The 20707-nt window shown below is 46.4% G+C and overlaps 1 protein-coding gene across 1 annotated transcript in view; it reads right to left on the bottom strand.

The window, feature by feature from the left end:
• Positions 1–20707, bottom strand: part of SMG1 (SMG1 nonsense mediated mRNA decay associated PI3K related kinase) — a 150414-nt gene that overhangs the window by 53300 nt on the left and 76407 nt on the right. Inside the window, exons 26-39 of the mRNA XM_040441629.1 lie at positions 20612–20707; positions 16078–16225; positions 15068–15227; positions 14792–14912; positions 9676–9924; positions 9277–9561; positions 9002–9146; positions 8442–8580; positions 6535–6765; positions 4434–4611; positions 3627–3788; positions 2774–2991; positions 2520–2674; positions 716–938 (exon numbers count right to left, since the gene is read on the bottom strand). The exon at positions 20612–20707 is cut by the window's right edge and continues 14 nt beyond it. Of these exons, the coding sequence (XP_040297563.1) occupies positions 716–938; positions 2520–2674; positions 2774–2991; positions 3627–3788; positions 4434–4611; positions 6535–6765; positions 8442–8580; positions 9002–9146; positions 9277–9561; positions 9676–9924; positions 14792–14912; positions 15068–15227; positions 16078–16225; positions 20612–20707 (2510 nt within the window). The remainder of the gene's footprint in view (positions 1–715; positions 939–2519; positions 2675–2773; positions 2992–3626; positions 3789–4433; positions 4612–6534; positions 6766–8441; positions 8581–9001; positions 9147–9276; positions 9562–9675; positions 9925–14791; positions 14913–15067; positions 15228–16077; positions 16226–20611) is intronic.

Genomic DNA, 20707 nt, shown 5'->3' with positions numbered 1-20707 from the left:
ATGAAGTCGAGCCTTGGCACCAGCAAGGTCAGTCAGCCTCCAAAGTCGCTTCATTTGGTGGGGGAGGACCGATGCTCGAGAAGACCTGATGCTGGCGGGCGGTGGAGGATTTGGTGGTCGTTCATGCCACCTTTTCTTCTGTCCTGGCTACTGGGGATGTTAGGAGGCATCCCTCTGTGCTGCCAGATGGGTATTCGGGGGATAATTCCACTCTGGGCCCAAGTGTGTGTAAAAGCAAGATCTGCAGAGCAGATGTCTGCCTCCTACAGAGCAGATGTCTGCCTCCTACAGACACTAAGCTAAAACTGATTAGCTCAGTGCCTGCAGGAGGGGTATAGCTGGTGGAAGGAGTGATCACTTTGGCTTAGTGGCAGCAGCTACACCCAAGGTCTTTGCCGTGTCCCCCAACCACACGGACGAGAAAAAATTATGTAACAAAACTAAGGTAAAATGTATAAAGCAGAGTAGCTTGAGATCTGCTCTGTTATTTTAGATCATCAATTTAGCTTGTGAAACTAGCACATAAATCAGAATACCAGCCTAAAAGCTTAATTGGGTTAAAATTAATACAATTAGGTAGATCTAAACTACAGTATCTTGTGCAGATTCATGAACAGGCCTATGTATTCATTACAATGCAGTTGTTGATGCATTAAATATAGTAGACACACAAAAAAATAATAATTAGGACAGAAACTAATGAATTACAATATACCTGTTTGAATGGCATCCAGCTATTACCAGGATTAGCCGGATTGGATGGATTTCTAAGTTTTTCTAAAGCATTTTCAATTGCTTCTCCATAGTTGTCCTGGAACCACTTTTCATGGGGAGTTTCAGCAGGTGCTGATGTGATACTACAGACGTGCTCTAGTGCAAAAACGATGGGCTTCATCAGCGCGGTGTGCTTTTCACGCATAATTGCAATCTTCTCCTCCCTAGTGAGGAAAAAATATAATAAAGAATATTTAAAGGAAGAAATATGAATGTCCATCAATGCAGTCTAAGAACTATTAAAGGGGGGTTTTCCTGCAATATTGTTTTTTTATAGCAAGTGCCCACAGCCTGCCCCCTGAAATAGAAGATTCATACTTACCTGCTCCACACCGATCCGGTCCTCCACTTTTTCCATTTTCCGGTCTCGGCACTGTTAAAGGGCTTCTGTCACCCCCCAAAACTCATTTTTCATTTTTGGGCATATTAAAATCCTAATTGTAAGACTATTCAATATAGAGGGCTCTTACCTTGTTCTGTGACTTCGTTTCATTAAAAATCGAGCTTTTAAAATATGCAAATTACTTCACTACCAGCAAGTAGGGAGTCTACTTGCTGGTAGCCGCCGCATCCTCCTTTTAAAAAAACGCCCCCTCCTCCAATTGATTGACAGGGCCAGCGAGCGCTCTCCTCCTCCGGCTGGCCCTGTCTGCAATTCAAATCCCGCGCCTTACGTGTCTTCATTCGGCGCAGGCGCTCTGAGAGAAGGACGCTTCCTCAGCACTTCCTCAGTGCGCCTGCGCCGATGACATCTTCTCTTTCGGGTTTAGAGGCGACGTCATCGGCGCAGCCACAGAACAAGGCAAGATCCCTATATATTGAATAGTCGTACAATTAGGATTTTAATATGCCCAAAAATGAAAAATGAGTTTTGGGGGGTGACAGAAGCCCTTTAACATCCAGCATTGCATGGATATGGTCACATTCAGAGGTGACGCACTGATTGTGGCATAAGCTGGAGCAATGCATGTGACCATGCATTGCCAGATGTATACAGTGGAGGGGCCGGAAAATGGAGAAAGCAGAAGCAGCAAGGCGGACCGGAGTGGCATGGAGCAGGTTAGTATGAATTTCCTATTTCGGGGGCAGGATGCTGACACTTGCTTAAAAACCCCTGGCTACTTTAGAAGAGTATTTTTGAAATGGCCATAAAAAGCTTTCTTGCCCTGTAAACTGTCCAGCACCTCAGCGAAAGAAGATGCAGCCGTGGTGGCCAGACGAGCAGCTGGGGGACTTTGGAACAGCAGCTCAGCCGAGAAAAGCATTCTGTGAGGTTATTGGTCATTTTAGAGAGATTCTTCTGAAGCCCTTTAAGTTGGCCATACACATTAGTTCTATGTCAGCCGTCCATCTAACGTGTAGTCTTTCAACTTTCCCTGGATGGCTGACGTTGGGGGACATAAGGATGGGTCATTTTGGATTTTAACTGCCAAATCTTACTGTTCTCGGGCAGATAAAGTGTCTGACACACACACACGAGAGGATTGAGTGAGATGCCTATCGGCCAACAGACGTCTTTCGTGTACAGCTAGCTTTAATGAAATCATTGGAATAACTATTGCTACGCATATAAATAGAAGGATGAACCAAATTCACTGAGAAATCTGCCACTTAGCCAGTTTCTGAAAGCAGATTCCACAGAATCCATGTGTTCCTTCAATAAACCACCTAAGCAACCAAGAACAATGCACTAAACCCTATGTTACTATTACGTGCATACATATATATCTAATACATTAACATACTTGCGAAGAGTGTTGTTGTTCTGGACCCTCTTGACCTCATCCTCCAGCTGCTGGATACGACGCAGCACGTACATGTGTTGCTGAAGCAAGACACCCAGCCACAGCTCATCCCAAAGCACCGTGACTCTCCGAAGTTCAGCTACCAGCATTTGAACCTGTGTAAAAGGATCATAACTGAGAAACAGACAATCCTCTACCCTTTACTATGAAAAGCACAAAGCTATGGATTATCTACCAATAGGAAAAATGCAAACCTGTAGCACCATGGTGGGGCTGGCGGACGATAACTTTTCTACAATTTTACTGTAACAATCCTGCATCATGGTTTGGTCCTCACTGAGACCATTCTTCGTTTCATCTCTGTTGCTTTCTTGAGAAGCTGGAGGACTCCCATCATCACACTCACCACCCATCAGCTCATCATCCTGCATGTTACCCAGTAACGTGGGAATGGCTGATGACAGCTTGGTTCCTGTTCAGAAACAGATTAGTATTAACACTTTGCTGTACTGCATTTAGCAGACAATTCCAACCAGACATCTCCTATAACCGCTTAGTGGCCAGGCAATTTTTTTTATTTTTATTTTTTGATTGTCATATTTCAACAGCTATAACTTTATTTTCTTGTCAACGTAGCTGTATGAGGGCTTGTATACAACCCATTAAAGGGGTTGTCCCACAAAAATATTCTACATTTTTCAAACCAGCACCTGGATTTGAATACTTTTGTAATTGCATGTAATTAAAAATTTAGTATAGCCACTGAATTATTCAATTAAAAAAAATCTATCTGTATAGCGCCACCCGCTGTTTGCTCTTTTTCTAAATTCTCTGTCCAGCTGACTGAGGTTGACATACATACTCAGTCGCATCCTTCAACTGCCACCAGCTGCAGCAGAAAGCTTAGGAGTGTGATTTCCCATTAAGGACACTACACCTGTGACAGGAACACATCAGCATTATGATTTATAATGCTGTGTGTCTCTGCCCGACCTCTGCTCTCCTGACTTGTACTCCCAGAATGCAGTCAGCACAAATCAGGAGAGCGGAGGTCATGCAGAGACACATAGGTAGCGAAACTATTCGTGTGATATTACAAGTACTCACCAGACGACTGAGATTCATTGCTCAGTGAAATGCTTCCCACAATTGCTGGATAGAGAATGAGGTGAGGAGAGTCATGTGCTACCCGGCACAGTAGATTACAGATGCTTTGTCGAACATATACTTCGGGGTGATTGAGCCGTGAAAAAAGTTGAGGAATTATACCTATGAAATGAAGCACATGTATGATCATACACTGGAAGCCACACATTACAATGTCTACCTATTGTAGCTTAAAAGGGGGATACAGCTGTTGTAAAACTACAACTCCCACAATGCCCTGCTGTAGGCTGTTCGAGCATACTGGGAGTTGTAGTTTTGCAACAGCTGGAGGGCCACAGATTGAGCATGCCTGGGTTAGAGGAATACAGTAAGGTTTTCCTGATTTTTACAGTGAAAATTGAGAAATCCTAGCTGTGTATGCACCATAAAGCAATTTCCTTGTAGCAATTGGGATACTTTGAAGGGGTTTGTCCAGGCTTTTGCTGGTCTATCCTCATTCACTTCAATGGGAGCAGAGATGCAGTCCACTACAATGCTGTGCATTTCCGGCACCCACTTGCGGCCACAGAGCTACACAGAACAGCTTATCAGCTTTGGAGTGGGAAGTTGGACCCCCACTAATCAGCTAGTATTGATCTATCTTGAGGATAAACCATCAACCCCTTTAGACAGTTTGCATAGTTTTAATTGTCTGATTACAGATTCTGCGCATCAAACATGCTAATACTTTTGCAACCCATGTATTTATTTATTTTTGCTAAGCTAACATGGGGGATAATATCCTTGGTTTATGTGACGCAAGTTCACCTCTCCAGGGAGCTGTGGGTGTAGTCTCCAGACCTTGCTCCAAATACTGTCTAAGTTCTCCAGCGTGTTTTACCAACAGTCTGAGCAAACGCAGTGTGGCCATAACGATGACATCATCAGTGCTCTGCTTAGATGAGCCGTTTAAATGAATCCGAGGATCATCTTCGTCGAGTGAAACCTACACACAACAGGTTAAAAGAGCAGAAAAGTTACAGGCTTCACCCCGTGTCAGGATGTCATCTCTGGACCAGGCAGCATCGCTCACCACGCAGCATACACTCAAATATAGAACATCATTTTTCTAAAAGAAACGTGCTTTAATCCCTTCGTTACCCGGAGCAAAGTGCAAACATGGCACTGGCTCCCGCATGCAGCAAGCGTCATGGATGGCAGATCTCCGCTGTTTTAGACAGCAGAGACCCGGGGCTAATGACCGAAACCGCCAATAATGCCAATCGCAGTCATTAAAGCTTTTAGATGCCGTGATCAAGTGTGATCACGGCATCTAAAATGGTGAAAAACCCGGAAGCTCACACTTTCGGGGCTTCTTACCGGCACCCTCTGTGACCAATGAGGATGCCGCTAATTGAATTCAATGCGCTGGGTCTCTCTGAAGACCCCTGGTGACAGGCCAAAATAAGAAATTAGCAATTCTGAACAATTAATGGATCTAAAAAAAAAATCCATGACTGTTCAGAATAAAAAATAAAAAAATAAAAAAAGAAGAATTTTGTAGGCTCAAATACGAGCTTCAAAATCATAAAAAGAAAAAACTTTTAAAGATATAAAAAAATATAAAAGTTTAAAATTACCCCCCTTTCCGTAGAATAAAAATAAATAAATATATAAATAACAAAATATATGAACATCATGGGCATCACCGCGACCGAAAACGCCTGTACTATTAAAATATTTTTCCAATACGGCAAATGAAAAAAAATAAATGTCAAAATGGACAATTTGCAATTTTTTCATCGCTTCTCTTACCCCCAAAATTTTTTTATAAATTGTGATCAAAAAGTCACACACTCCAAAATAGTATCAATAAAAACTACAGATTGTCCTGCAAAAAATGAGCACCCACAGCTCAGTAGATATAACTATAAAAAAAAAAAAAAGTTATAAGGGTCAGAATATGGTGATGTAAAAAAAAAAATATATATAATAATTTTTTTTTTCTTCAATTATTTATTTTTACACTATTTAGACATAAATCTATATACATATGTGGTATTGTTGTAATCGTACTGACCCAGAGAATAAAGGGCACAGGTCAGTTCTGCCAAAAATGGAATGCTGTTTGAACAAAACCCATAAAACGGTGGTGGAGGAATTGCCTGTTTATTTTTCAAAATTTCACCCCATTTGGAATTTTTCTTCCCACTACATTGTATGTCATTAAATAGTGGCATTAGAAAGTACAGCTTGTCCCGGAAAAAAAAAGCCCTCACACAGGTACATAAAAGAAAAAAAAAAGTTATGGCTCAAGGAAGATAGGGAAGAAAAATGAAAATGCAAAAACCTCCGGTATCCTAAAGGTTAAGGAGCCATTTATGGGCTGTTTGCCATCTTCACTTCCGATGAGGTTCCCCTAATGCAGCATACATTTCCAATCATGGTTTTGCATGGAGTCTCACTGCACTTCACTTGCTCTAAGTTCAAAGAGCAGCAAATGACAGATCACTAACTCTGTCCCTAACTCATACTGCAGACCAGGCATCAGCCACCTCCGGCACTCCAGCTGTTCAGAAACTACAACTCCTAGAATGCTTCATTCACTTCTGTGGGAGTTAGAACACCGGCCGAGCATGTTTGCATGGTGGCGAAGGTTGCTGATCTCTGCTGTAGACTATAGTGCACTCATAGGTGATGCAGCTGCAGCCCGTCTCTCCTGTCTTCTGATTTTAATAGACTTCTCCCCTGCCTTGTACTTGTAAGAGCTGACAGGGAGAACAGTGTGATGCTGCATCACATAGGATACCCTGGTGGTATTGCACAACGCACACACCGGTATTCTAGACACCGAGTCAGCTACTAACTGTCCATCGACGGGGGTGGGGGGTGATGATCGGTCACAGATTATCAAGCAATATTTACTCACCCGTCCAGCATTCAACTTCAAGAAAGTGAAGTAAGCGCTGCAGGACAATTTATACAAGCTGAATATCCGGTGAACAACTTTACGCCATAGCTTGATAAGCCCCTCTGAGGCAGACTCATCTAGGTCGGCCAGCCAAGGGCAACTGGCCAAAAGTTGTCTCCAGATGACATCGACTGTATCGTCTTCACCGTTGCCCTCATTCTCCGTAATCTGAAGGGACATATCCTCATCCTAAAACAGGAGGGGGAAAAAATAAAATAAAAATGCAATGTCACACTAAAATGTACTTGGTGAAAAGGTAATTTGCAATTTCTCCACTATTTATCAGTGCATTAGCTACACTGCAACCCTTAACCTTTAAAAGGACCTTTCCATGGGATTACGCATTACAAACTGGTATGCTTGCCAGTGCAGCCCCTAAAGATGCAAAAATACTCCTCCATTCCGCCGCTGTGAACTGTTTTTGGCTCCTGATATGTTAATATGGATCATCGGTACAGTGAAGGGGAGACCTTTGGTTTTCTCAATGTGCGTCTCCTTCTCTCTGGCTGTGATGCCGTCCAACCGCAACACAGTGCGTCGCAGCCAGGGAGAAGGGCGAGCTGTTTTTTCTCCCTGGTTGGAACGTCCGCTTCACGAATCTAGGTGTAGTAACATTACTGGGCCTTTATTTAGCAAAATGACATTGCCATCTCCATGACTTTGTACTCCACAGACTTCAAAATTTAGCCTGTAAGAGTCTTTAAAGGATAACTGTCACATTTAGACCCTAATTTCAATATATGTAGTTACTAATAACATGATATTCCAGAATCAGTTACTATTAGACTGACTTACCCCATATTTAATAAGATTCAGCCCTTAGCAACCAGTCTGCATAAAACTGCAATCTCACTATTCAGTTAAGATGGCCGCCACTGCCCACACCCTGAGGCTAATCCCACCTGCCCTCACTAGCCACAATGCATTGAGCTCCTCACATGCACTAGCCAGTAACAATAGCCCCCCAAAAGTGTCAGTAACCAGAGCTCTTCCCCCTAAAGGGTTAATCTCCTGCAGCACAATGGGGTCCTCTTACCACATGTTGCTTTCATTTATACACTGAGCAGACGGCAGATCTCCCTTCCCTGGTCTGCGCTGCTCCAACTCTGCATTCTCCAGCTCTGCTGAGTGAGGGAGCGTCTGCCAAGCGCAGGGACAGGGAGAAGTGCACACAGCCCAGGCACTGTTATCAGCTGCTGGGGATGACCTGGCTTTAATCATTTACTTACAGTCCCTGGCTGTCAGTAATCTGACCCTGCACGCTGCGTGCTCCGTCCTTCAACAGATAGACGGACCATGCCTAGCAACCCTATTTTAACCACAGGTAAAGGCAGGCAGTACAGGGAGCAAAACTGTGGAATTAAGGGGTAATTGAATACACAGTGAAAAGTTGAAATAGGGCCACCAAGGTGATATTAATCACCACAATCCAATACTCCAAAATATATATATATATATATATATATATATATATATATATATATATATATATATATATATATATAACAGTTATCCTTTCATTTAGTCTTGTTTGAATACACAATTAGCAAAGTTGAAAAAAAGACTTATGTGCATCAAGTGCATCCAAGAGATGGGAGCAGATGTGAAGATGAAGGGAGTGGTAAATGAATAGAGAACAGACATTTTACACTTCATGTACTTACAAAATCTGTACAATGTAGTAAATGTCAGACCTGATCTGGTCAGTTGTCTTGCAGTCAGACACAGGGCAGGGACAGTACTGAGCTTCTGGGACACAGGAAAATGTTTCCTATTTGTCAGTATTGATTGTAATATAGGATCAATGGAAAGGACGAGATGAAGAGGGGAAGTGCCTCGTTTGTGAAATCTTTTGCTCTGTTTACCTGGATACCAGCAGGCCGACACATTGCTTGTCCCAAGATACCGTAGATCTTTTCTTTATCCTCTTCAGATACATTATCTGGTAAGAGGCTTTGCACCTCGGTTTTCTCTTGCTGCAACAATTTCACGCCTTCACCTTGACTAAAAATACATAAGAGGAGAAACAAAAACATCAGATTTAGTGACAAAAGTCAGTAAAATGTGATACATGCAAGTGCAAGCATACTCCCAGGGTGGTCTTGTGGTATTCAATAAAAAAATTACTATATTTGAAGAAAAAACTAACAAAAAAAGAAACATATTCCTGGTTAGCAACCTACGTACACGTTATCAGAATAACAAAGGAACTGCACAATGCAGAGTCCTAAGAAAAGACTGCCTGCTATTCCTGGTCCCTGATGGAACCAGAATGATGGTGCCCCATGGGAGGTCACGTGCCGCTCAGGGACACATCAAAGCTGAGGCCAGTGGGGAAAAAGGGGATACAAAGGTTATGTTTTTAATTTTGCCGTCACAATTTTGAGGTCTGCCAACCCCTTTAAGACTCAGCAACTTCACCCACCTAGCATTGTCCACCACCTTTCTTCCCCATCTGTACGCCCAACTAGCCAGAGCTGCCCAAGACTTGGCAACTTCAGGAGCTTGAACAGAAGACAAATGATACAGCTGGCCCAGTATGAAATCCGGCTCACCAACACCAATGTTCACTGTCAAAAAACGAAAGTCAAGAATTACACCCAGAAGGGAAATTTCACTCTCCGCATTAAGGAGAATAAACTGAAGTAGTGACAGCCTAATACACAATTCCTCAAATGAACTTTCAGATCTTTGCGTTACCTGTGGATTCGCTTTCAATACGTGGGTACTCTTCATCGAAGGTGCTAACAGGCGGCAGATCGATGAGAGCCAGCACGTTTTTACCCAGAGAAGACAGACTTGGAGCGTTTGCTTGCGGACGTGCCCTGTACACTTGCTTCATCTGTCCTGAAATCTCTTTCCAATCTGCTTGGATCCATTTGGCCAGAGTCAGGATAGATTTTGCTACAGCATATTCGGCTTTCGCAGATTTACAGAAAGAAATGGCACAAGAGCTCAGCATTTCCATGGCGTGTGTAGACTGACCTGCCAACCAAACCGCACACAATAGAGGGTCACCAAAATCAAATACCGTCTATGTGACATTGTTAGAGTGTATGGAAAGAGTTTATACAGAATAGGTTTGAACTCCATACTGACCTGCAGCATACAGTAATTTAGCTTTTTCAATCTCTAGCTCTGGTCCCCACTTTTCATCCATCTGCCCGTGCAGTGAGAGCTTTTTAAAACTAGCAACCAGATCCTGTGCGGTAGTCACTTGTCCAAGTTGGATATTGCTGCACTGGCCAATTAACCTCGCAGCAAGTGTGACGTTGCCCCGCTTCCTTGCGCACTTGGCAGCTGTGAGACCTAATTCCATCAGATGACTCTTGACGGACATGGTTTGTTCTGTAAAGAATCAGCAGAAAAGGAAGTCTGAAGAACTAAGACTTAAATGTGGAGCGGGCTTATGTATGTATACAGCAACCTGCCAAAGTAAATGACACACATTCCTAATGACTATAGCACATACTCGGTACAGCCATGACGGTATATTATTAACTCATTAGAAATAGATGGTCTATTAATTGTTTTTTAAAATCAGTAAATTTCTATTGGTTTATAATATATTTTAAAGTTACATTTACATTACTTTTTCATGTAATAAATAGAACAATGGGTCAAACAACTTTTACAAGAGTTTCTTGGTATTGTCGTTATTTGTAAATTTGAGTAAATTGTAGAGTATTAGTGAATGATGTAAATATGAAGAATAATTTGCTGTTATAATAACGTATATTTGGATTTGAATTGTTAATATATACATTTGAGTATACTGTTTCTATATTATGAACGACAAATTATTATATAGGTTATCAACCACTCAAGTAGTATTCAGTTTAACCACTTCCTGAGCGCCCATCGACTATAAACGTCCTGGGCGGTCGGGTTCATCTCTGTTCGGATGTTTCTGAACGTCCTTTCAAAGATGGCAGCTGCACGCTAATCAAGCAGCTGCCGAATGGGGGGCCGCTGTCAGCAGGGCACCGCAGAGAGAAGGCAGGGATCGTTCCTGGGTGTCCCTGCCTTCTAGATCGCTGTATACACAGCACTCAACAAGCACTGTGTATACAGCTAAGGAAGGTATCTGCCGCTTCCTGTCCCGGCCGTCATGTGACCACCAGGGCCAGGGGGGTGCAGGAGCTGCCGGGTCTTCCATAGAACTCGATCAGCCCTGTACTGAGGGGGGGGGGGGGGGGGGGGGGGGGTATTTCCACTATAACTGGGGCTACTATGTCAGCCCCAGTTACAGGAGAAATCAATAGTTAAAAAATTAAAAAATAAAATTAAGTCATATGTACCCCAGAGGTCTTGTATGACCTTATGGGGGACACAAAGTGTAAAAAAAACAAAAAACAAAAAAATAGTTTCACAAAAAAATAAGGAGATTTTTGTATAACTTACCAGTAAAATCTTTCTCGCTCTTCATTGGGGGGACACAGACCGTGGGTATAGCTATGTCCTCTAGGAGGCGTGGACACTAGTAAAAGCTGTTAGCTCCTCCCCTGGCAGCTATACCCCCTCCAGCCTGGAGAGAGAGCTTCAGTTTGTGTACAAGCCGTAGGAGAAGCAAGCCAACCAAGAAAAACCATGGAACACCGACCATGTGAAAGGACCCAACAGGGTTCAAACCAGCAACTGCCCAACTGTGGCCGGACAACAATACTGGGTGGGTGCTGTGTCCCCCAATGAAGAGAGAAAAAGATTTTACTGGTAAGTTATCAAAAAATTTCCTTTTCTCGCCCATATTCATTTGGGGACACAGGAAATCGTGGGACGTCTGAAAGCAGTCCGCAGGGAGGGAAAAAGCCACAGACCCATGGAAGCAAGCGTCCCTGCAGGCATCTAAGAACTGTCGCCTGCAAGAACCGCGGCCCACGCAGCGACCGTCGATGCATAAGTATGCACCTGGTATATGTGTAAGAAGGACCGGGAGCCACCTTACACAACTGTGCAGCTGAAGCGCGATTCCTCCTAGCCCAAGAAGCGCCCACCGCTTTGGGAGAGTGAGCCGTGACACCTAAGGGCGGAACCCTGCTCCGGGCACGGTAAGCTGTAGCACTTGCAGACCGAATCCAACGTGCGATCGCCCCTTGGAGGCCGCCAATCCCCAGCAAAGACCCTCCGGTGAGAAAAGGGGGGTCCGTATGCCGAGAGGGACTGGAGGCTGCTAATAAGGAGTAGAGCTCTGACAACGTCCACAATGTAACTCCCTTCCGTAGGGTGCGAAGGAAAAGGACAGTGAAGGAAGGACAATTTCTTCATTGATATGGAAGTCAGAGACCACCCTCGGGAGAAAAAAGAATGGGCCGGAGAACTGCCTTAGCCTTGTGAAGTACCAGGTAGGGGATCTTGCAAGAGAGCACCCCCAACGTAGACTCCCTCCTGAGGGATGTGATAGCCACAAGAAAAAACTACCCCTACGACAGGAGCCAGAGTGCGAACTCCCGCAAGAGCTCCAGGAGAGAGGACTGGAACGTTGAGAGAACTACATTCAGATCCCAAGGCTGCAAGGACGGTACAGAGTAACCGTATGTGCCGCTCCTTGAAGGAAGATTCCCATGGGCACCACGGGAACTAGGACACTGAAAAGCTGCCCCAGGACAGAACAGATCCCATAATAGATCCTGGGCGATGCAGGCTTCCTGGCCTGAATCATAGTGCGGAAGACATCCGCCGAAAACCCTCTCCACGTCAGAACGGCGGATTTAATAGCCACGCCGTCATTGAAACGGTCATGTAAGACCGGACCCCTTGAAAGAAGGACGTCTGAGTGACAGTGACGTCTCCAGGAGAACGAGGTCGGCGTACCACGCGCAACGGGTCAGTTCGGAGCGACTAGGATACATCTGAATGTCCTCCATCCGGATCTTCCATAGAACCCTGGGAAGGAGGGGAAGAAACACGTGGGGGGGTGAAAAACAGTCGACTCGCTGGAACGTACTCACTAGATATGCGCAACTGAGTATGCATTACGTATTGATGCGGACAATATCTGGACCGACTAGAGCAACGGAGGCCCATGGAGATGGGGGGTCAGTAGGACACACAAGTAATGCTAGGAGTCCCCTGGGAAGACAGAGGATGTTATAATCATGCGCAAAACCAGCACCAAAAGAAGGATGCAATGAGGAATAGCCACTGTATCCACTGGTGGCACCCATATAGCACTAGGGTAAGAGTCCCGGCCACCTGCGAGTACCGACTGTTGCCACGCCCCCTTGGAAATAAGCAAAGGCACCTAGAGCCGTGGTGCCGCAGAATTGTAGCATCTGAATATGTTTAGTTGTTCCCCGCTAGTGGATCACTAGCAGAAGGGGGAAATGCGACAAAGCACGGTGATGTGCAACACTCCGCCTATGGAAGGATAGCGCGACAGTGGGAACCGTATTCAATGGTAGTGCAATTAGCTACCTAAGGAAGGTGTAAGCATACGGCAAGTACTGGTCAGAGGTAGGGAGAATACCCCACCTATGAAGGGGGGCGAAAACTAGCGCATATGGCAAGTCCTGTACCCTGTGGAGTGCTATATTGCACCTAAGTAAGGGGGTAATGCATACAGCACACAATGTAACCAGTGATAATGTCATTGCGCCACCGATGGATCTGCATATGGCAGGTCCCGAACCCCAAGACATTGTACTTAGTCTACCTATGGCAGGGGACAATGTATAAGGCAGGTACTGTATCCTGAAGTAGTGCAGTGACTCCGTCTAAGGAAGGGGGTAATGCATACGACAGTACTGCTGGCCACCTAGACGCAATCTCTGGAAGATTGCTTCGGACTCATGTCAGAGTCCAAATCAGATACCCTCCCTCACTGGGGAGGGTCCGTCCAGGAAAGGGGGAGAATGTGTCTGAGCATGATTTAGGGAGGAAGAGTGGAGGAGCGGAAATATTCGATAGTACACCTATCTAGTCCTGTGTACTCACCTATCTTTCTCCTCTTCTCTTCACCCTCCCTAAGCGTACCCGCAAGGTCACCTCCTCAGCAGCTGGCACCGGAGTGGCAGGAGTCTGGCATGGCGGGAGGGTCTTCTTTGGCAGACCTAGGTGACCCCTTGGCTGGCGGGAAGCAGGGGAAATGGACGCCTTGGTCCTCCTTTTGCTTCTGTGGGGAGGTAAGCGGTGGATTCCCTCACCGGTCTTGCTCCCCGGGACAACTGAGAGGCTGGGCGACTGTTCCCCCAACTTAAAAGGAAAAAGAATCCATTAAGGAAGCCGCCCTGCATAAGGCAGGGAGGTCTGCGTCCTACGACACTAAGCTAAAAACTGACATGCTCTCTCCAGGCTGGAGGGGGTATAGCCTGCAGGGGAGGAGCTAAGTCTTTTTCAGCCTAGTGTCGCCTCCTAGTGGCAGCAGCAAGCTATACCAACGGTCCTGTGTCCCCCAATGATACCAGCGAGAAAACATGATTTTCTAAAAATGCTCTTATTGTGTAAAACGTAAAAAAATAATAAAAAAGACATATCTGGTATCGCTGCGTCCGTAACAATTGGCTCTACACAAATATCACATGATCTACCCAATCAAGTGAACAGTGTAAAAAAATACATTTTTTGGCCAAAACAGCTTTCTTTTAGTCACCGCACAAAAAACATAATATCAATCAAAAAGTCGTAAGTACCCCAAAAAGGTAGCAATAAAAAAAAAAAAAAGAGTCACCTCAGATTAAAAGCTAAGAATATGGCCACTTTCAGACGAGCGAATTCCACGCATCGGACTCAGTGTGCGTCTGCAGTAGCTCCTGATAGGGTCACATAGCATTATATTGACTTGACTTATGATGCTATGTAACCCTTCAGGTTGCTGCCAGTGTTATACAATACATCCCAAAACTGTAAGTGTTACATAGCATCATAAGTCAATATAATGCTATGCGACCCGTCAGTGCTGGGAGGTCAGGATGGGAGCTTCCGCATACTCACGCTGCGAATCTGGAACAAGCTCATCTGAAAGAGGTCTTGCACAGTGCAGATTCAAATCAATGAGCTGTCTTTGTGATGAACAGGTCATCCAGGTCATTTAACTCAAAATTCCCAATAAATATGGGGTTTCAGGACTGAACACAACCTTTAAAGCAAGTGTTGTGGGAGCTGACCTTTATACAAAGTGTTCTATACTTTTCATTATATAAGCTCCAGTTAATAAACCATGGACGTCTAGGTTACTTTTCTGCTTCCCTGACATAATGAGGCATGCCGCAAGAATTACCTTTGAATTTATCATCGAGCCGATTCTGGAAGCTGGTGTATCTCAGAGCATGTATCCACGGCCGTACATCGTGCTGTTTACAGGACCTCAAAGCTTCACTGAAAAGTGGAATCTGACAGTCCTAAGAGAAACCATATTAGAGTCAACTTAGTGACTGGAATAATGTAAATCAAGTCACAGACGCTGTATGACAATACCAGACACCGTACGTTTACTTACCATATAAAATAAAGTTATTTCACATGAAAAGGCAGATACCATAGAAGCAATGCTTACCTCAGTCGTAAGTCTGCTCGACACCGTGCTCTCCAGAGACGATGCACAGTACAGCTGCAATGTCCCTAAAACCGGAAGTGACTGGGATATAGTCAGCGTGGAGAGTCTTACTGGTCCCATGGCTATACGGGCTGTTTGCTTCAAGTGTTTTGTGAGATTTCTATAAATCAGTGTATAATGAAATCAAATTAGTTTGTTTTGATTAGATACAATTGAAAAGCAATTTAAAGAAACACTAAACCTAGAAATTAAAGGGGGTTTCCAAGACTTTATAACTGAAGAGTTCAGTTAAGAAGGCAGTAAAACAGCAGCATTCTCACAGCCTTTCCTAGGCCGTGTGACGTCACGCTCATCTGTCATGTGGCCTAGGCATAGCTAAGCCCAATTGAAGTGAATGGGGAGTGCAATACCAAGCATAGCCACTGTACGGCGCTGTGGTTGGTAAGCTGTGAGAAGGCCGCGGTGCTGACAGGAGCGCCGATACCTTCTGAAACAGCTAATTGGAAAGGTTCCCGGGTATTAGACGCCTAACTATTAGATACTGATGACCTATCCTGAGGACTTTATTAAAAAATACAGTAGGTTTCTTTAAATATCTTTCTGTAATATGAGAAAAAATAGGCCCAAAGAAAAGGAAGATATATTAAAGGGGTTGTGCAGTGGGTTTATATTGATGACCTATTCTTAGGAGAGATCAATATCAAACCGGTGGGTGTCCGACTCCTGAGCTGAAGGAGGCTTCCTCTTCAAGATCACACTGCGCATTGTCTTGCTTGTAGATGGCGCAGAGTAATTCCAGCTGCTCGTCCAATTCACTAGAATAAGACCAGCACTTGTAATTACTGACAAGCACTGTAATCTTGAAGAGAAAAGCTCACTGACGAGCGCTGCCTGCTCTTCAAACAGGATATCAGGCGGGGTGTCGGGCATTGGAACCAAACCAATCAGATAACCTATCCTGAAAAATAAAATACATCACAGACTGAGGAAACTAAACACGCTTTTCTTACTCGGAGATGGCTTGCCATTTTTGTTCTTGCTCTGGTTCGCTTAGAGCCAAACTCAAGCACACAGAACTTCTAAGCAGCTGAACCTCAATACACTTCTGAAGTTCTCTTGGATCAGGACTAAGCAGACTGGGAAGGAGCTTCTTCATGTCTAAGAAAAAAGGCAGAGTAAAATGGGATGCCTTTCAGATGCAAAAACACAACAAGCCACACAGGTTATGAATCAAAACGTAAGAAAAAAAACTAGATTTTTGTATAACTTACTAGTAAAATCTTTCTCGCTCTTCCTTGTGGGATACAGGAGACCATGGGTATAGCTCAGCTCCCTAGGAGGCGTGACACTAAGTGAAAACTGTTAAGCCCCTCCTCCATCAGCTATACCCTCAGCCTGGAGAGAGAGACAGCCAGTTGAGTGTCCAAGTAGTGAGAAAAGGCAATGACCAACAATGTGGAACCAACCAGCCAACTACCCAACGGGGTAAACCAAGTCTGTAACCGTGTATTAAAAACAAATGAATGGGTGGGTGCCGTGTCCCCCAAGGAAGAGCGAGAAAGATTTTACTGGTAAGTTATACAAAAATCTCGTTTTCTCGCCCATTTTCCTTGGGGGACACAGGAGACCATGGGACGTCCGAGAGCAGTCCAAGAGGGGAGGGACCAAAGCTCCAAGGCGAAGCACCCGTAGGCATCAAAGAACCGCCGCCTGCAAAAAACAGGCGGCCCAAGGCAGCATCCGCCGATGTATGAGTATGCACCCTGTAGAACTTGGTAAAGGCTTGCAAGAAAGACCAGTGACCGCCGTGCACAAATGTTCGGCCGAAGCCCGATGTCTCCGGCCCAAGAGACACCGACCGCTCTGGTGGAACGAGCGGCGACACCGAAAGACGGAATCTTGCCTCTGGTGCAGTAACCTCAGCAATAGCCAATTGATGAAGCGGGCGAAAACCAACTTGGAGGCCAGCAACCCTATGCACAGACCTTTCGTTACCACAAAAAGAGTCCGAGCGCCGAAAGGAGTCGGTGATCTCCAAGTAAATCTTCAAGACCCGAACAACGACCAAGCAGCACAGTGTCCGTTCCCAGGGGTGGGAAGGGGAGATACCGTCAGAAGGAAGAAAGGAACGGGATGGAGAACAGCCTCGTCGTGGGGAAGGACAGAAAGGCTCAGAACAAGGAAAAAAAGGCAGCTAATTCAGACACCCGTCTGAGAGACATGATGGCCACAAGGAACAGGACCTACAGGAAAGAAGGCTACAGGACAGAGGCGTAGAGAGATCATCTGTAACGGCTCGAAGGGGGAAGCTTGAAGCGCCGAGAGCACAGTATTTAGTTCCCAGGGCGGTACCGGGGGACGGTACAGAGGAACCAATGAGCCACCCCATGGAGGGGCCAGGGGACGCCGGAGGAGGATGGATGGGGACGCCGGAGGAGGATGGATAGGGCCGACACTTGACCCTTCAAGGAACAGAGTCCCAGGCCGGACTGGAGAAAGGACCGAACCGGGGGGAGAGAAAGGCGGAGTAGGGGAACGCCCAGCTTCCCACAGAACCGCAGGTAAGATTTCCAAGACTGATAATAGACCCTGGACGAAGCACATGATCAAGCGCAGACCAGTAGCACGGGCGGAAGAGTCCGGCAAAGCTTGTTTATCGGCCCACTAGCAACTCCGTCCCGTAGCCACCCGGAGTGGGGGAACAGAAGAGCGGACGGAAGGAACCGAAGGGGTCCGTCCAGTAGCCGACAAATGCCAGGACAAGTCAGGCTAAAGTCCATGTCGATGGTACCACAGGAGGAAGGGGTTCTACCATTCCTTTGAGGGAGGTTTAAGCATAATAATTGACCGAAGAGTAGTCCTCAAGCAGGGACAACAGCAGAAAGGGACGAGGATGGCCTTGCTGTAGAAATGCAATGCAGCTACCCCCAGTACAACAGGAAGATAGTAGTCGCGAAACAAAAAACGGCAGGTAAGGCAGAGACAACTAACCTCGAGGTAAGTGGGCACACGGCCAGTACAGCTAGTGTGAACGAGGGAGATGGTCCGAGGTCACAACAGGAACTCCGGAACCATCCAAGACAACAACCATACTCTCCCGAGGAGAGGGCTGTGAAGGAACAGCCTCTGAAGCCTGACCAGGGCAGAAGCCACATCGGAGGGAGCAAAACAGAGCCGGCGAGAAGAAGCAGTCGAGGCAGACGCCGGCATAACCCCTCCACCCAAAAGGAGGAGTGGGTAACAGGGTAGTCAGAGGAGGACAGCTCAAAGGCAGAACACCCGATACTCTGTGTCGCCCGGTTCACCGCCTCGCAGAAGGCACCCTGAAGAACCCAAGGTGGAGGTCCCCCGGAACTGGCATAACCGAAGCACCCAAGAGAAGTTGGGTGACCCTCCAAAGGAAAGCGGCCCGAACCTGGCAGCAGAGCAGCACTAAAGAGCAGAGGGCGCCCATAGGCAGGACTCATACCACACCCCATCCGAAGAGGAGGGAATGCTAGTAGGTGAGGGAACCGTAGTCCCGCCAGAGCAAACGTCGAATTCGAAGGGCGCTGCAGACAGCCCTCTCGTCCATGAGACCGCTTGCGCAGGGAAGCAAAGCATCAGGAGGACAAAACAGGTACACAACCAGGAGCCAGGCACACTCCACAGGTGGAAGGGCCAACGAGCATGGTGGATACTGCCACAAGCGGAACCGCAAAATACTGTCCAAACCCGAGAATGAGCACCACCTAGCTCTGTGCAGGCAGAGAGCAAGTAGACCACGTCCGGACCAGGTGGAAGCAGGATGATCTCTTCGGAGAAGAGTGTAAGGCGTGCGGCTAGTATCGTACCCCAAGAGAAACACGTATGTCGCGGGATGAAGGGGGACATACGTACGGTCAGCCCCGTAAGCAGTGAGAATGCCAACCCACCTACGGGAGGAGAAGGCATATACGGCCCATACAATGCACGGAGTGCGCATGAATGTTCACCCACTGTAAATATTCACTCTGGGAAGGGGGCCATCGACAGAGCTCCACAGTATCTACAGAAGTGCAATGCGCCGCCTGGAAGGGAGTCATGCACAAGACTAGTACAGTATGCGATGGAACGCAATCAGTCCGCCTAGAAAAAGGGGGATATGCACCTGGCAAACACTGCATTCAGCAAGAGTGTAAAGGCCCGCCTAAGAAGGGGGTGATGCCCAAGACCAGTACCGACTTCAGAGAAGTAGGGCATACCATATTCCGCCCAGAAGGGGGTCATGCACATGGCTGCACTGTATCCAGTAGGAACGCAGGAAGCCCGCCAAGGGAAGGGGGACATGCACATGGGTACCAATTGCTGCAAGATTCCACCCAGGGAAGGGGTATGTACTTTGGCCAGCGCCGTGTGCGGGGAGCGCCACATGCCACCTATGGAAAGGGAGGCATGCACCTGGCCAGCTCTACCGAGATCAGGCTGCAGCATCCAGCGCAGCCAAAAGAATTCCATAGCGTACAACTTTGATACAATTTATATTTTTTTGTTTGAAAATGACACAGCCTCTCTAAGAGGCAGGAAGGGGCCACCATGCAGGCCCATGAGGAAGGCCCGGATCTCAGGGGGGCCTCCTCTATACGGGAGCCGGACCATGGAGATGGCCAGTACCTAAGTGGTTAACTGGGATCCGGCCTGGGGGCGGCGCAGCGATCCCCTGGGGGAGGAGGAACCTCCAGGCGGGAAGAAGTCGCGCCTGGGAGAAGTTCCCTCCCCCTACAATTAAGACGTAGGGCTGGAGAAGCCACTCTCTCACCATCAGCCGTCTTCACCCTCGGTCTGTTCCAGCAGGGTCGCCCCTTCAGCTACTGGCACCGTAGTGGCAGGACGCTGGAAGAGGGACTTGGCGCGCGGGCGACCCTTGTGCTGGCGGGATGCAGGGGAATGCAGGGGAGCTAGGCTGCCCTGGTCCACCTTGGCTTCTGTGCGGGAGGCAGCAGTGCGGGTGACCGGCACTGGCGCAGCTCAACCCCGGGAGAAACAGAGAGGTCTATTGCGTCTCTGTTGTCCCTGATGGTCTGGAAGAAGAAGAAAAAAAAAAGAAGTAAAAATCTAAATTTAAACAAAGAGAAAACAGGGACACTCTGCAGGGAGTGTCTTGCCTCCTTGGACACTAAGCAAAAACTGGGAATCTCTCTCTCCAGGCTGAGGGTATAGCTGCTGGAGGAGGGGCTTAACAGTCTTCACTTAGTGTCACGCCTCCAAGGGAGCTGAGCAATACCCATGGTCTCCTGTGTACCCCAAGGAAAATGGGCGAGAAAAATAAGTACAGAAATGACACTGGCTGATGAGCTCCCCCACTTATCAATGGGCGTCCCCAAAACCCCTTTAAAAGCTAATAAGTTTTTGTTCACTACCAGGTCCATACAGAATAGTCCGGCCTAAGGCTATAAATGTATTGTGACAATCATTGATGTATATATGCCATCCAAAGTACAAGAGCTACTCTTCTAACTATACCTGGTCATTTATTTATTCACATCAGTTAGTCAGAAACACTTTGTAGAGAGCTAAGAATTTTACCTATTTTTTCCTTAAAGCCACCATTTGCTAGATTTAGATTTTCCCCAGGCAATAATTCCAGTTGTTCTGCACATTCAAGATACTCCCCATACTCAA

This window comes from Bufo bufo, chromosome 7, assembly GCF_905171765.1.
Source record: "Bufo bufo chromosome 7, aBufBuf1.1, whole genome shotgun sequence".
NCBI lineage: Eukaryota > Metazoa > Chordata > Amphibia > Anura > Bufonidae > Bufo > Bufo bufo.
The sequence above is the reverse complement of the archived record's forward strand: the minus strand, read 5'-3'. Positions and strand labels throughout refer to the sequence as shown.